Source organism: Chiloscyllium punctatum, chromosome 42 (assembly GCF_047496795.1).
Source record: "Chiloscyllium punctatum isolate Juve2018m chromosome 42, sChiPun1.3, whole genome shotgun sequence".
Taxonomy (NCBI): domain Eukaryota; kingdom Metazoa; phylum Chordata; class Chondrichthyes; order Orectolobiformes; family Hemiscylliidae; genus Chiloscyllium; species Chiloscyllium punctatum.
In genome coordinates, this window is record NC_092780.1 from 42,119,197 (window position 1) to 42,133,029 (window position 13,833).

Sequence of the window (13,833 nt, forward strand, 5' to 3'; positions counted from 1 at the left end):
GACAGCCTTTGACATCAAGGTCACATTTGACTTAATGTGGCACCAAGGAGTCCTATCAAAACTGGAGTCAGTGGAAATCAGAGAGAAAACTCTCTAGTAGTTGGACTGTTACCTGCACTTAGGAAGATGCTTGTAGATGTTGAAGATCAGTCATCTCAACTCCAGGGCATCTCTGCAGGAGTTCCTCAGGGAAGTGTTCTTAGCTAACCATTTTCAGCTGTTTCATCAATAATCATCCCTCCATCATGAGGTCAGAAGTGGGGATGTTCACTGATTATTGCACAGTGTTCAACACAATTCACACCTTCTCAAACATGGTCAACTGCAGCAAGACCCAACAACAGTTTACTATTTACAAGATAGACTCTCAAAATTCACCAAGACTCCTTAAGACGCCATCCAAACCCACAACCTCTGGCATGTAAAAGGACAAGGGCAGCAGATACATGGGAACATCACCACTACAAATTCCCCTGCAAGCCACTTTCCATCCTGACTTGGAAATGAATTGCCCCATTCCTTCAGTGTCGCCACGTCAAAATCCTGGAGTTCCTTCCTAATGGTATTGTGGATGTATCTACGCACATGGGCTGGAGAGTTTCAGGAAAGCAGTTCACTACCACCACCTTCTTAAGGGCAAATAGGGATGGGCAATAAATGTTGACCCAGCCAATGATGTTCATATCCCATAAATTAATAAAAACCAAAGCTGTGGCTTTTTTTTGCAGTTGGAGGATGTCTTTATAATAATCACCTCCTATATTGAAAGTCCGTTTGGGCATTGCTGAAAAAGACAGTTTGTCAAAGCATTTGTCTTGTACTCATCAGGGCAATTCACAAGAATACTAATTCTTATGCAAATAACTTGTATAAACTTGGAATACTGAAGATTTGGTGATTTTATAAAAATATTTTTCTTTTCACTAATATTGTTCCAGAGCTAACCCATGAAACAAACTGAATTCCATGGCTCTAGCGCATGTTCATCAGTGTTATTTATTCCTCTATTTTCTCTAAATCCTGTCCAAATATGCAACTATCTAGCTGGGGTAAAAAGCAGAACAGATACATATTGGGCATATTGAGTAGTAAAAGTTACCTTCTTAAATAGATGGCTGTGTTTCAAGGATTGTCTGTAATATCTTCCAGCCCTGGGATCCTCTGGATACCCAGCACTCCTCCAATTCTGGTCTCTTGTCCATCCACATTTTGAGGTGCTCAGCTATTGAAAGCTGTTTCCTCAAGTACCATGCACCTAACCTCTGGAATCCATTTCTCTGCCATTCGACTTTTCTTGTCTTCTTTTAAGACTCCCCTAAAACCTGCTGCTTTGCTGAAACATTTGTTCACTTGACCTTCTATTTAAGTCAGTGCCAAAGGTTGTTAAATAATGTTTTTGTGAAGTCCCTTGGGATGTTTTACCATGTTAAAGGTACTATGTAATATTAATTTTTTTGGCAGTAGTTTGACATGATATGTTCACAAAGTGGCCGTTTAGCCTGATTCTTTTGAATGAAACTTGTAGAGAGGGAAGGGAGAAAAGTAATTAGATTTTTACATTCTGTTCTCAGTGATGCTTGGACATTCATTAGGTTCATTGAGCTAATTGTAATGAAAATTACCTTCTTCAGCTTTTGGCTGCATTAATATCAGGCTGTAAAAACAGAAAATGATGCAGATAAACTGTAACTCCAAAAACATCTGACAGAGTCATAGAGTACAGCATGGAAACAGACCCTTCAGTCCAAGCTGTCCATGCTGACCAGATATCCCAACCCAATCTAGTCCCACTTGCTAGCTCCCGGCCCATATCCGTTGAACCATTCCTATTCATATACCCACCCAAATGCCTTTTAAATGTTGCAATTGTACCAGCCTCCACCATTTCCTCTGGCAGCTCATTCCATATATGTATCACCCTCTGCATGAAAAAGTTGTCCCTTCGGTCTCTTTTATATCCTTTCCCCTCTCATCCTAAACCTATGCCGTCTGGTTCTGGACTCCCCGCACTCCAGTAAAAAGACTGTCTATTTATCCTACCCATGCTCCTCATGATTTAGTAAACCTCTATAAGGTTACCACTCAGCCTCCGATGCTCCAGGGAAAATAGCCCCAGCCTGTTCAGCCTGCCCCTCCAAACCTGGCAACATCCTTGTAAATCCTTTCTGAAACCTTTCAAGTTTCACAACATCTTTAGACTAGGAAAGAGACCAGAATTGCATGCAATATTCCAACAGTGGCCTAAACAATTTCCTGTACAGCTGCAACATGACCTCCCAACTCCTGTACTCAATACTCTGTCCAATAAAGGAAAGCATACCTTCTTTACTATTCACGACTCCAGTTTCAAGGAGCTATGAACCTCCACTCCAAGGTGTCTTTATTCAGCAACACTCCCTAGGTCCTTACCATTAAGTGTATAAGTCCTGTTAAGATTTGCTTTCCCAAAATGCAGCACCTTGCATTTATCTGAATTTAACTCCATCTGCCACTTCTCAGCCCATTGGCCCATCTGATCAAGATCCCATTGTAAGCTGAGGTAACCTTCTTCACTGTCCACTATACTTCCAATTTGGGTATCATCTGCAAACTTAGTAACTGTACCTCTTTTGCTCCCATCCAAATCTTTTATATAAATGATGAAAAGTGGTCGACCCAGCACTGATCCTTGCGGCACTCCACAGGCCTCCAGTCTAAAAAACAACTCTCCACAACCCTCTACCTTTGAGCCAGGTCTGTATCTAAATGGCTAGTTCTCCCTGTATTCTATGAGATCTAACCTTGCTAACCAGTCTCCCGTGGAACCTTGTCGAACGCCTTACTGAAGTCCATATAGATCACATCCACTGCTCTGCCCTCATCAATCCTCTTTGTTACTTCAAAAAATACAATCAAGTTTGTGAGACATGATTTCCCATGCACAAAGCCATGTTGACTATCCCTAATCAGTTTATGTCTTGGCTAAATAACCATTAGAATTGGACATAAGATGAAATGAGATCCTCTTTACAGGTGTGACATAACTTAGGAGTGACAACAATCTGTTCCAAAGAGCCTCTAATGTTTTAATAGCATGTAAATAGATTACTTTTAAAGCTTGAAAGAAGTGAAGTAGGTGATTTGAAATATCATCTAAACCATTTGAAAGTCAAGAAGTGGACAAAACAGTTCCACAGTAACAAAAGGGCAACATGAAATGACAATGGAAAGGAACATGAGAGTGAAGATTCTAAAGTCAGACTAGAAGGGGACAAAATATTAATAATATACTAAGGCAAATTCTGTAAATTCAGAGGAAATGTGTAGTTAAAGAAATGGAGCTACAAAATTCTGCTCAAAGTTGAACTTGGTTGGAACAGTATTAGAATCAAAGATAGCAAGGTTAGTATGCGAATGAGAGACTGAGCTAGGTTGGGACCCACAGGGAAATTTGTATTTCTTCATGGTGAAGCAGTTTGGGAAGACAGTGGTGTTACTGGACTAATGATCTAGAGATCCAGGCCAATGCACTGGGAAGATGGAATACTTCAGTTAGTAGAATATAAATTAGAGGAAAAGTTCAGAAAATTATCAATGATTGTTGTTTAAAAAAAACATTTTGTTCACTAATGTCTTTTAGGGAAGGAAGTCTTTTGTCCTTTACCTGGTCTAGCCTTCATGTAACTACAGACTCTTTACCAAATGTAGTTGACTTTTAACTGACTTGATCTCTAAAATGGCCGACTAAGCCACTCAGTTCAAAGGAAATTAGAGATAGGCAATAAATGCTGGCCTCATCAGTAACACACATCAAAGTAAGTCAGCCTGTTTGAACATGTTGTAGAATTATCAGTGAATATAAGGAAAAAGTCCATACAGGTTTTTGTCTCACATCTAGGAATTTCAGTCTTGCAAATTGATTAATATTCTGCGTGATTTGTTGTCCCATTCATATTAGTATTCTTGTTGTTTTAAGATTATTATTTTTCATGATAATTGCTTTTCATTGCACAATGGGTTACTGCTTCTGTTCAGGATGTTAATAGATGTCATGGGAATTAGCAGCACTGAATCACAGCATGAGATGAGTGATCCTGGAAAAAGATTGCACACTACGATTATAAGTTCAAATTTAATTTATTATTTGGAATTATCAAGGCATCAGGCAGCCCACTTCAGATGCAAAAGTAAAGTGGCTGATGCATGTTATGCAGTTTAACTTTGGAATAACATGGCATGAAGTAAAACTGGTCCTCACCCTCAACAACTTCTCCTTCAAATCTTCCCACTTCCTCAACCAAAGGGATAGCTGTGGGCACCTGCATGGGCCCCAGCTATGCCTGCCTCTTCATCAAGTACGTGGAACAGTCCAGCTTCCCCAGCTACAGCAGCACCATTTACCCTTACCTACTGTAGTGATGACTGTATCGGCGCCACCTCGAGCTCCCATGAGGAGGTTGCACAGTCCATCAAATTCATGAACATCTTCCACCCTGACCTCAAGTTCACTCGGACCATCTCGGACACCTCCCTTCCCTTCCTAGACCTCTCCAACTCCATTTCTAGTGATTGATTCAACACGGACGTCTACTTGAAACCCACTGAGTCTCACAGCTACCTGGACGACACCTCCTCCCACCCTATCTCCTGTAAAACATGCTATCCCTTACTCCCAATTCCTCCACCTTCGCTCCATCTGCTCCCAGGAGGACTAGTTCCACCATAGAATATGGACTCCTTCTTCAAAGACTGCAATTTCCCCTCCCACGTGGTCAACGATGCCCTCCAGTGCATTTCCTCCACTTCCCACACCTCTGTCCTTGAACCCCATCCCCTAACTACAACAAGGAGAGAACCCCTCTGATACTAACCTTCCGCCCTATCATCCTCTGCCATTTCCACCACCAACAAACAGACACCACCACCAGAGATATATTTCCCTCCCCATCTCTTATTGCATTCCACAGCAATCACTCCCTCCGTGACTCCTGTGTTAGGTCCATGCCATCCCCCAGCACCTTCCTTTGTCACTGCAAGCGGTGTAAACTGCATCCATACCTGCTCCCTCATCTCCATCCAAGATCTCAAAGGATCCTTCCATATCCAACAGAGATTTTCCTGCATCTTCACACACGTCATCTATTGTGTCTATTGCTCTGAATGTGGTCTCCTCTACATTGGGGAGACAGAACACCAACTTGCAGAACATTTCAGAGAACATCTCTGGTGTTAACGCACTAAACAACCCCACTGCCCCGTGGCCGAACACTTCACTTCCCCCTCCCACATGTAAGCCTCCACCGCCAAATTCTAGTTCCTGAAGCCTTAAGGAAGAACGCCTCATCTTCCGCCTTGAGACCCTCCAACCAAACAGGATTAATGTCGAGTTCAACAGTTTCCTCATTTACCCTTCCCCCACCTTATCCCACATTCAACCCTCCAACTTGGTACCGCCCTCTTGAACTGTCCTACCTGTCCACTTTCCTTCCCACCCGTCCACTCCACCCTCCGCTCTGACCTATCAACATCATCCTCCCCCACCTTCATCTATCACATTCCCTGCTACCTTCCCGACCCCCCAGCCCTACCTCCCTCCCATTTATCGCTCAGCCCCCTTAGGCCTCCCCTACATTCCTGATGAAGAGCTTATGCTCGAAATGTCGACTGATGCTTATCAGATTCTGCCTGACCAGCTGTGCTTTTCCAGCACCATACTTCTTGACTCTGAAGTAAAACCAAGTGATGAGAATTGAAGTAGGTCCACTGATAAATTACTTTTGGTCCCTCTCCATCACATTGAGAGTAACTGAAACTGATTGCAGTCCAATTTGGGACAGTATGGATTTACTTATTTTGTGGCATCAGCATGTTTTGCAAAATCTGAAATATGAGGTGAGGTCTCCAGTTAATACCTAAAAGTGCCTCTAGGTAATCCTTGAAGAGATATCAATATATCTTCTAGTTAGTCCTGAGATTTTACCCCAATTAATCTCAAACCATGATTCTAATTAATCCCTAAAATCAGATTTCAATCCCACTTAATTACTTTTAATTTCAACTTCCTAGTTAACAAGCCTCAAAATATATTTTATTGAAGTTGGTATTTTCGTAAAGCCTAAAAATGTTTCTAAGAATGTTTTCTCCTCTCCTTTGATCAGAAAGGAAAGGTAAAGGAAGCAGCTCAGCGATACCAATATGCATTGAAGAAATTCCCACGAGAAGGGTTCGGAGAAGATTTGAAGACTTTTCGGGAGCTGAAGGTGTCCCTGTTGCTGAACCTCTCACGATGCCGGAGGAAAATGAATGTATGTCAAATGGCCTCTTTGGTAAATAGGAAGAGGTCTGTTTCCCTTAAAACAGAAGCGCCCTGATCTCTCAGATTAGATTGCTTTACATCACGATAAAAGATTTTGCCATGCATTACAGCTTCAGTGTATCAATTTTATGTCCATCAGTATATGTCCATAACAGAAAATGATTCAGACCAATAAGTAGGTTAGGAATAGGGTGTACATATTTTAGATGCAGAGGTCATGTTATGCCTTTCTGGCCTCAGTGTATCAGGTCTGCACTGACCTCAGTACCTTAGTTCTCAATAATTCCATGCAGCTCTGCACCAAAGGTAATAATCCTAAATTCTTCCGCATATGTCATCAGTAATGCATGATGCCTTTGCAAACATTTTCTTAAAAGTAATAATTATTTTTAAAGCGTAAGAAAAATAGTCAAGTGCTAGTCAGTTTTTGAATTTTTTTTAACAAAGGTTCAATGTCAGTGTTCAGTTCTCACAACATGCTGAAGCAATCAGGAATTGCATCTGGGTGCAGCAACCATATACTAATGCTGCCCCAGTTCATAGCAACTAATAAAAACAAGTACTCAGCAGTCAGCAAACACTGGTTACAATTGAGAGCTGTTGTGCTGAGACTCAGAAATCAAGGGTCTTCTATAGTGTATTCATGAGCAACACTCCAACCTGAGAGACAGGAGTTTACCTTTTTCTCTAAAGCTGTGGTTAATATTTGCAATGTCGTACCTTAGGAATTAATTTATTTCAAAAGTGGTTATTGTCTCATTGTCACCAGCTTTTACATACAGACTGAGTACCAGCAGTCAAGTAATGTCTACTCTATTGGTCTCTGACATCCCTTGCTGAAAGGAGTTGCTTGCTGATGAAATTAGCAATTAATACTGTCGATGATTTTCTCATACATGATTGCTCTGACACATTTTATATTAATGGATTTTATTCAAGGTTATAATAATTGTAACTGCATCCTTTCTTGAATTATCACGGTCAGAGTTTAAATTGACCTTCTTGTCAGGGTTTTGAAGAGGAAACTGAGTTTGATGGTCCCTTCTCTTCTATAAACCAACTTAAATCAGCCATTTGGGATTTGGTACAGATGGAAATTATGGCCTTGGCTGTTGTCTTACACAGCAGTTCTCGTCACTCTAGCTGACTGATGGCTTCAACAACATGTCAACTATCACTGCATTAGTGTACCTCATTTATTCAGTTGAATTTGATGCAGGTATTATAAACTTAAATAAAATAAAGTTTGAGAGCTTCCATTCCAGTTTCAGTTATGATCAAACTTATAGAGATGTACAGCATGGAAACAGACCCTTCAGTTCAACCTGTCCACGCCGACCAGATATGCCAACCCAATCTAGTTCCACCTGCCAGCACCCAGCCCATATCCCTCCAAACCCTTCCTATTCATACACCATCCAAATGCCTCTTAAATGTTGCAATTGTACCAGCCTCCACCACATCCTCTGGCAGCTCATTCCATACACGTACCGCACTCTGCGTGAAAAAGTTGCCCCTTAGGTCTCTTTTATATCTTTCCCCTCTCACCCTAAACCTATGCCCTCTAGTTCTGGACTCCCTGATCCCAGAGAAAAGACTTTGCCTATTCATCCTATCCACGCCCCTCATAATTTTGTAAACCTCTGTAAGGTCACCCCTCAGCCTCCGAAGCTCTAGGGAAAACAGCCCCAGCCTGTTCAGCCACTCCCTAGAGTTCAAAGCCTCCAAACCTGGCAACATTCTTGTAAATCTTTTCAGAACCCTTTCAAGTTTCACAACATCTTTCCGACAGGAAGGAGACCAGAATTGCACACAATATTCCAACAGTGGCCTAACCAATGTCCTTTACAGCCGCAACATGACCTCCCAACTCCTGTACTCAATACTCTGACCAATAAAGGAAAGCATACCAAACTTCACTATCCTATCTACCTGCGACTCCACTTTCAAGGAACTATGAACCTGCACTCCAAGGTCTCTTTGTTCAGCAACATTCCCTAGGACCTTACCATTAAGTGTATAAGTCCTGCTAAGATTTGCTTTCCCAAAATGTAGCACCTCGCATTTATCTGAATTAAACTCCATCTGCCACTTCTCAGCCCCTTGGCCCATCTGGTCTAGATCCTGTTGTAATCTGAGGTAACCCTCTTCGCTGTCTACTACTCCTCCAATTTTGGTGTCGTCTGCAAACTTACTAACTGTACCTCTTGTGCTCGCATCCAAATCATTTATGGAAATGACAAAAAGTAGAGACTTGAATTTATAACAGGGAGTGTTTTGATGCTGAATGTATATTGAAGCATATGCACTAACAAAAGGGATGACACTGCCTAAAAATAGCATGTTAGGATCAATAAATGAGTTTGGTATTTTGAAAGAATAATGCTATTCTTTAACATAAAATTGTACGTGAATTTATCCCCCTATCTTTTAAGGTTTCTTCAGTAGGATGCATCATTTTACAACCAATTGGGCAGTTATATGGTGTGTATGTAAGTTAGCTTGCTGAGCTGGAAGGTTTGTTTTCAGACATTTCGTCACCATACTAGGTAACATACTAGTGAGAGTCTCCGGTGAAGCGCCGGTGGTATGTCCCACCTCTCTGTTTATAGGTTATGGTTTCTTAAGGTGGGTAATGTCATTTTGGTTTTTTTTCAAGAGCAGATAGATAGGATCTAAATCGTGTTTATTGATGGAGTTCTGGTTAGAATGCCATGCCTCTAAGAATTCTCGTGCATGTATTTGTTTCGTCTATCCAAGTTTGTGTGTGTGTGTTGTCCCAGTCAAAGTGATGTCCTTCTTTGTCTGTATGTATAGAAACTAGTGATAGTGGGTTATGTCATTTGATGGACAGTTAGTGTTCATATATCCTGGTGGCAAGTTTCCTGCTAGTTTGTCCGATGTAGTGTTTTTTTTTACAGTTCGTACATGGTATCTTGTTAATGATGTTAGTTTTGCTGGTGGTATCTAATCTAATCAAAACAGCGTCTCCAGAAAAACAACACACACGGACCAAGTACTTAAGAAGCAATCATCCCAACACCCACAAACGAAGCCGCATCAAGACATTATTTCAATGAGCTCTGTCATACACAGCACCCAAGAACTGCAAAAAGCAGAATATCTATACAATGTTTTCAATAAAAACGGGTACCTAATAAACATAATCTGCCCTTCCTCAGAAACAGACCCAAACAAGCAGACACAATCAAACCACAAACTATAGCCACATTATCTTACATCAAAGACATATTAGAAATGACTTCCAGATGGGTGGCACGGTGGCTCAGTGGTTAGCACTGCTGCCTCACAGCATCAGGGACTCAGGTTCGATTCCCACCTCAGGCAACTGTCTGTGTGGAATTTGCACATTCTCCTTGTGTCTGTGTGGGTTTCCTCCGGGTGCTCCGGTTTCCTCCCACAATCCAAAGATGTGCTGGTCAGGTGAATTGGCCATGCTAAATTACCCATAGTATTAGGTGCATTAGTTGGGCGTAAATAGGGTAGGGGAATGGTTCTGGGTGGGTTACTGTTCAGAGGGTCGGTGTGAACTTGTTAGGCCGAAGGGCCTGTTTCCATACTGTAGGGAAAAATAAAATCTAAAAATAAAAAATCTTAAAAGTAAAATCTAATTTACTCAGACGAACTTACCAACACACTTAAACAGTGACTAATTAACCTAAAGGATCCATTAGATACCACCTGCAAAACTAATGTCATTTACAAGATACCATGCAAGAACTGTAAAAAAAACATTACAATGATCAAACTAGCAGGAAACTTGCTACATGAACACCAACTGACCACCAGACAACATAACCCACTGTCACAAATTTCTATACATACAGACAAAGGACACCACTTTGACTGGGACAACACCCACATTCTAGGACATGCAAAACAAAGAGAATTCTTAGAGTCGTGGCATTCTAACCAGAGTTCCATCAATAAGCATGTCGATTTGGATCCTATCTACCTTCCCTTGAAAAAAAGAACTGGAAATGGCATCAGCCAGCTTAAGAAACCAAGACCTACAAATAGAGGAGGGACATACAACCAGCGCTTCACCGGAGACTCTCACTGATGATGGTACCTAATATGGTGATGAAATGTCTGAAAACAAACCTTCAAACTCAGCAAGCTAACTTACATACTTATCATCAACATTAGCTACAAATCTTCTCAAAAATCACTGGTTATATGGTGTGCCTCTCAAGTTTTGTTTTAACTTGCCATTGGCATTCAAACCCAGGACTGCATTAAATCCATCCATCTCAGTCTCCATGGTTTTTATACTGAAAAACTTACTCAAGGACATAATTGAGATCAGGGACTAGATCATATTGACAAATTAAATTATGGGAAAAAATGTAAGATATTTTCTATGTTTGGGAAAGATGCTTGCACATGACAATAATGAACTGCTTTTATAAATTAAACTTCAAAATATCCTGTAATGTATTTCTGCCCGTTTGAAACAGAGGTTTTGCCTCGGGCAACTGTCTGTGTGGAGTTTGCACATTCTCCCCGTGTCTGCGTGGGTTTCCTCCAGGTGCTCCGGTTTCCTCCCACCGTCTAAAGATGTGCAGGTTAGGTGAATTGGCCATCCTAAGTTGCCCGTGGTGTTAGGTGAAGGGGTAAATGTAGGGGAATGGGTCTGGGTGGGTTGCTCTTCGGAGGGTCGGTGTGGACTTGTTGGGCAGAAGGGCCTGTTTCCACACTGTAAGTAATCTAATCTAAAAAAAAGTAATCTAATCTACCAGGTTTAACAGGTTGTACACTTCATTATAAATTTAGCTTTTATTTTCTGTTATAACCTTTGATGTGGCACCTTGTCAAATGTTTTCTGGAAATCTAAAGACAACACATCTAAGATATCCTTTATCCGCAGTACGTTTCTTCCTTAAAAACTCCCAACAAATTGGTTATTCGTGATTTCCTTTTCACAAATCTGTTAACTCTGACCAATTAAGCTAACTGGTCTGTTGTTTTGTTTCTGCGTTCCTCCCTTTATGAATAATGGTGTTAACATTCATTGCTTTTCAATATAATGGAACCTTTTCTGAATCTAGAGAATAGTGGGAAATTTAAAACTAGCACATCAACTATCTCACTGGACACTTCTTTTAACACACAAGCTCCAACAAGGAGCAGTGCACAGTGCTGGGTACAAAGGTGGACAGGTGTTGGAGATGGCAGTGCGTGATGATTTTAGTGAAAGCAACCACAACAAAGTATGTTATGGAAAAGGAAACAGATGGTCTGGAAAAGAGGGATTTGGATTAGGCAACGGCAGATTTTTGGGGCATGTTTTTAAGGTGAGAGGAGAGAGATTTTAAAAAAAGACTTGAAAGGCAAATATTTTACACAATGAGTGGTTCATGTGTGGAATGAACTTCCAAAAGAAGTGGTGGATGTAGGTACAATTACAATATTTAAAAGATATTTGGACAGGTACATGGAAAAATCTGGAGGGATAGGGAGCAGGAGCAGGGAGGTAGAACTAGTTCAGGTTAGGATTATGGTCGTCATGGAACTGGTGGGACCAAAGGGTCTGTTTCTATTCTGTATAACTCTGACTCTGTAAGACAGGATGTAGCTAAAATAGACTGGGAACAGCTATTTGTGAGAAAACCTACAGCAGAACAGTAGGGAGATATTCAAAAAGAAAATGGGAAGAGAACAGGCCCAACATGTTCTCTTTATGGTGAAAGATAGGAGTAACAAGCCAAAGAGGACCATAGATATCGAGGAATATTCAGAGCTGGATAAGGAGGAAAAGAAAAGGTTTTAGCAGTTGTAAAAGTAGCAACTCAATGAGGCCCGAGTGGAACATAAAAAAATGGGAGGAAATGTAAGAAATCAATTAGAGCAAAGGCAGGCCATGAAAAAAGCGCTGGTGGGTAAAATTAGGAAGAATCCCAATATAATCTGTAGGTAAATTAAGGGGAAAAGGATAACCAGGAAAGAGTGGGAGCCATTAGAGACCAAGGGGGCAATCTATGTGTGGAATTAGATGAGTACCTCACATTTGACTTCACATGGGAGAAGGAGGATGCAGGGAGGAAGACTATAAGGTTCTTGGGCAGAATGGTAGGGTGAGTGAGGAGGTATTGGGGGTTTTAGCAGGCTTAAAAGTGAACAAATCACACTTGGATGAGTTGTATCCCAGGCTGCTGCTGTAGGAGGTGAAGGAGGAAATCACAGGAGCTCTGACCCAAATTTTTAACCTCTCTGGCCAGATGGAAGATACCAGCGGACTGGAAAACAGCTAATGTGGTTCCATTTTTCAAGAAAGATGGTAAAGATAATTACAGACTAGTGAATCTTGCATCAGTGGTAGGGAAACCATCGGAAAACATTCTGAAGGAGAGAATTAATCTTCACTTGCAGAGAAAATGTTTGGTCAGGGATGGTTTGTATGGCTTTGTCAGAAGGAAGTCATGCCTAACAAATTTGATTGAATATTTTGAGATGATCAGATGTGTAGATAAAGGCAGTGCAGTTGATGTCGTATATATGGATATCAGCAAAGCCTTTGACAAGGTCCCATATGGGAGAAGGTAAAGAAAGTAAAGACATGATAAAGATGCATCAAAGATTGGATTAGTGATAGGAGATGGCTAATTATGTGACTGAAGCCTGATGTGCTGTGGTGTACCATAGGGATCAGTGCTGTGTCTCATTATTTGTGATACATATAAACAATATAGATGAGAATGTGGTGTGGATAATATATGAGTTTGCTGATGACATTAAGATTGGCTGGGTGGTTAATAGTGAGGAAGAAGGTCTTAGTTTACAGGAAGATATAGAGAAGTTGGTCAGATACGTGGATCAGAAACACTTGGAATATAACCCTGAAAATTGAGGTGATGCACTTTGAGAGAAGTAACAAGACAGGGGAATATACTTGTGTACAGATCCCTGAAGTGGCAGGACAGATTAATAGGGTGGTTAAGAAGGCTTATAGGACATTTGCCTTTATCAGTTATAGCAGAGATTGTTATAGCAGGGAGGTTATGCTCGAACTGTATATAACCTTGGTTAGCGCACAACTGGAGTACCATGTGCGATTCCTCGCCACACTAAAGGAAGGATGTGATTGTGCTAAAACAGGGACAAAGGAGATTCGCCAACATGTTACCTGGTTTGGAGCATTTTAGTTTTGAGAGGCTGGTTAGACTCAGGTTATTTTCTGCAGAGCACAGAATGTTTTACAAAGGTCTGATTCAGATGTATAAGATTATGAGAGGTATGGACAGAGTGGCTAGGAAGCAGTTACAGATCTATGGATGTGCAAATGAGAACTTGCCCCATTCCTCCACTGCTAAAATTGCTTGGATTCAGGCCTGTGCCATCATTTTCTCCATCTGGATGAATCAATCAATCTTTCCCCAGTGGGGAACAGAGCAGCAGGTAGGGATGGATTCAACTGCGTAGAAAAACATGAAAGAAATGACAGGGAAGGAGAACTGAGAAGAGGTTATTAAAGTCTCCAGCAGAGAAACAAATAAGACAGAATGTTTGGGAAGGGT

General features: G+C 41.1%; 1 protein-coding gene across 15 annotated transcripts in view; it reads left to right on the top strand.

Annotated features, from left to right (window-relative positions):
• Positions 1–13,833, top strand: part of LOC140465920 (protein TANC2-like) — a 1,065,959-nt gene that overhangs the window by 1,030,256 nt on the left and 21,870 nt on the right. For all 15 annotated transcript variants that reach the window (XM_072561864.1, XM_072561863.1, XM_072561859.1 and 12 more), the window contains one exon: positions 6,138–6,284. In XM_072561864.1, coding sequence (XP_072417965.1) covers positions 6,138–6,284 — 147 coding nt within the window. The remainder of the gene's footprint in view (positions 1–6,137; positions 6,285–13,833) is intronic.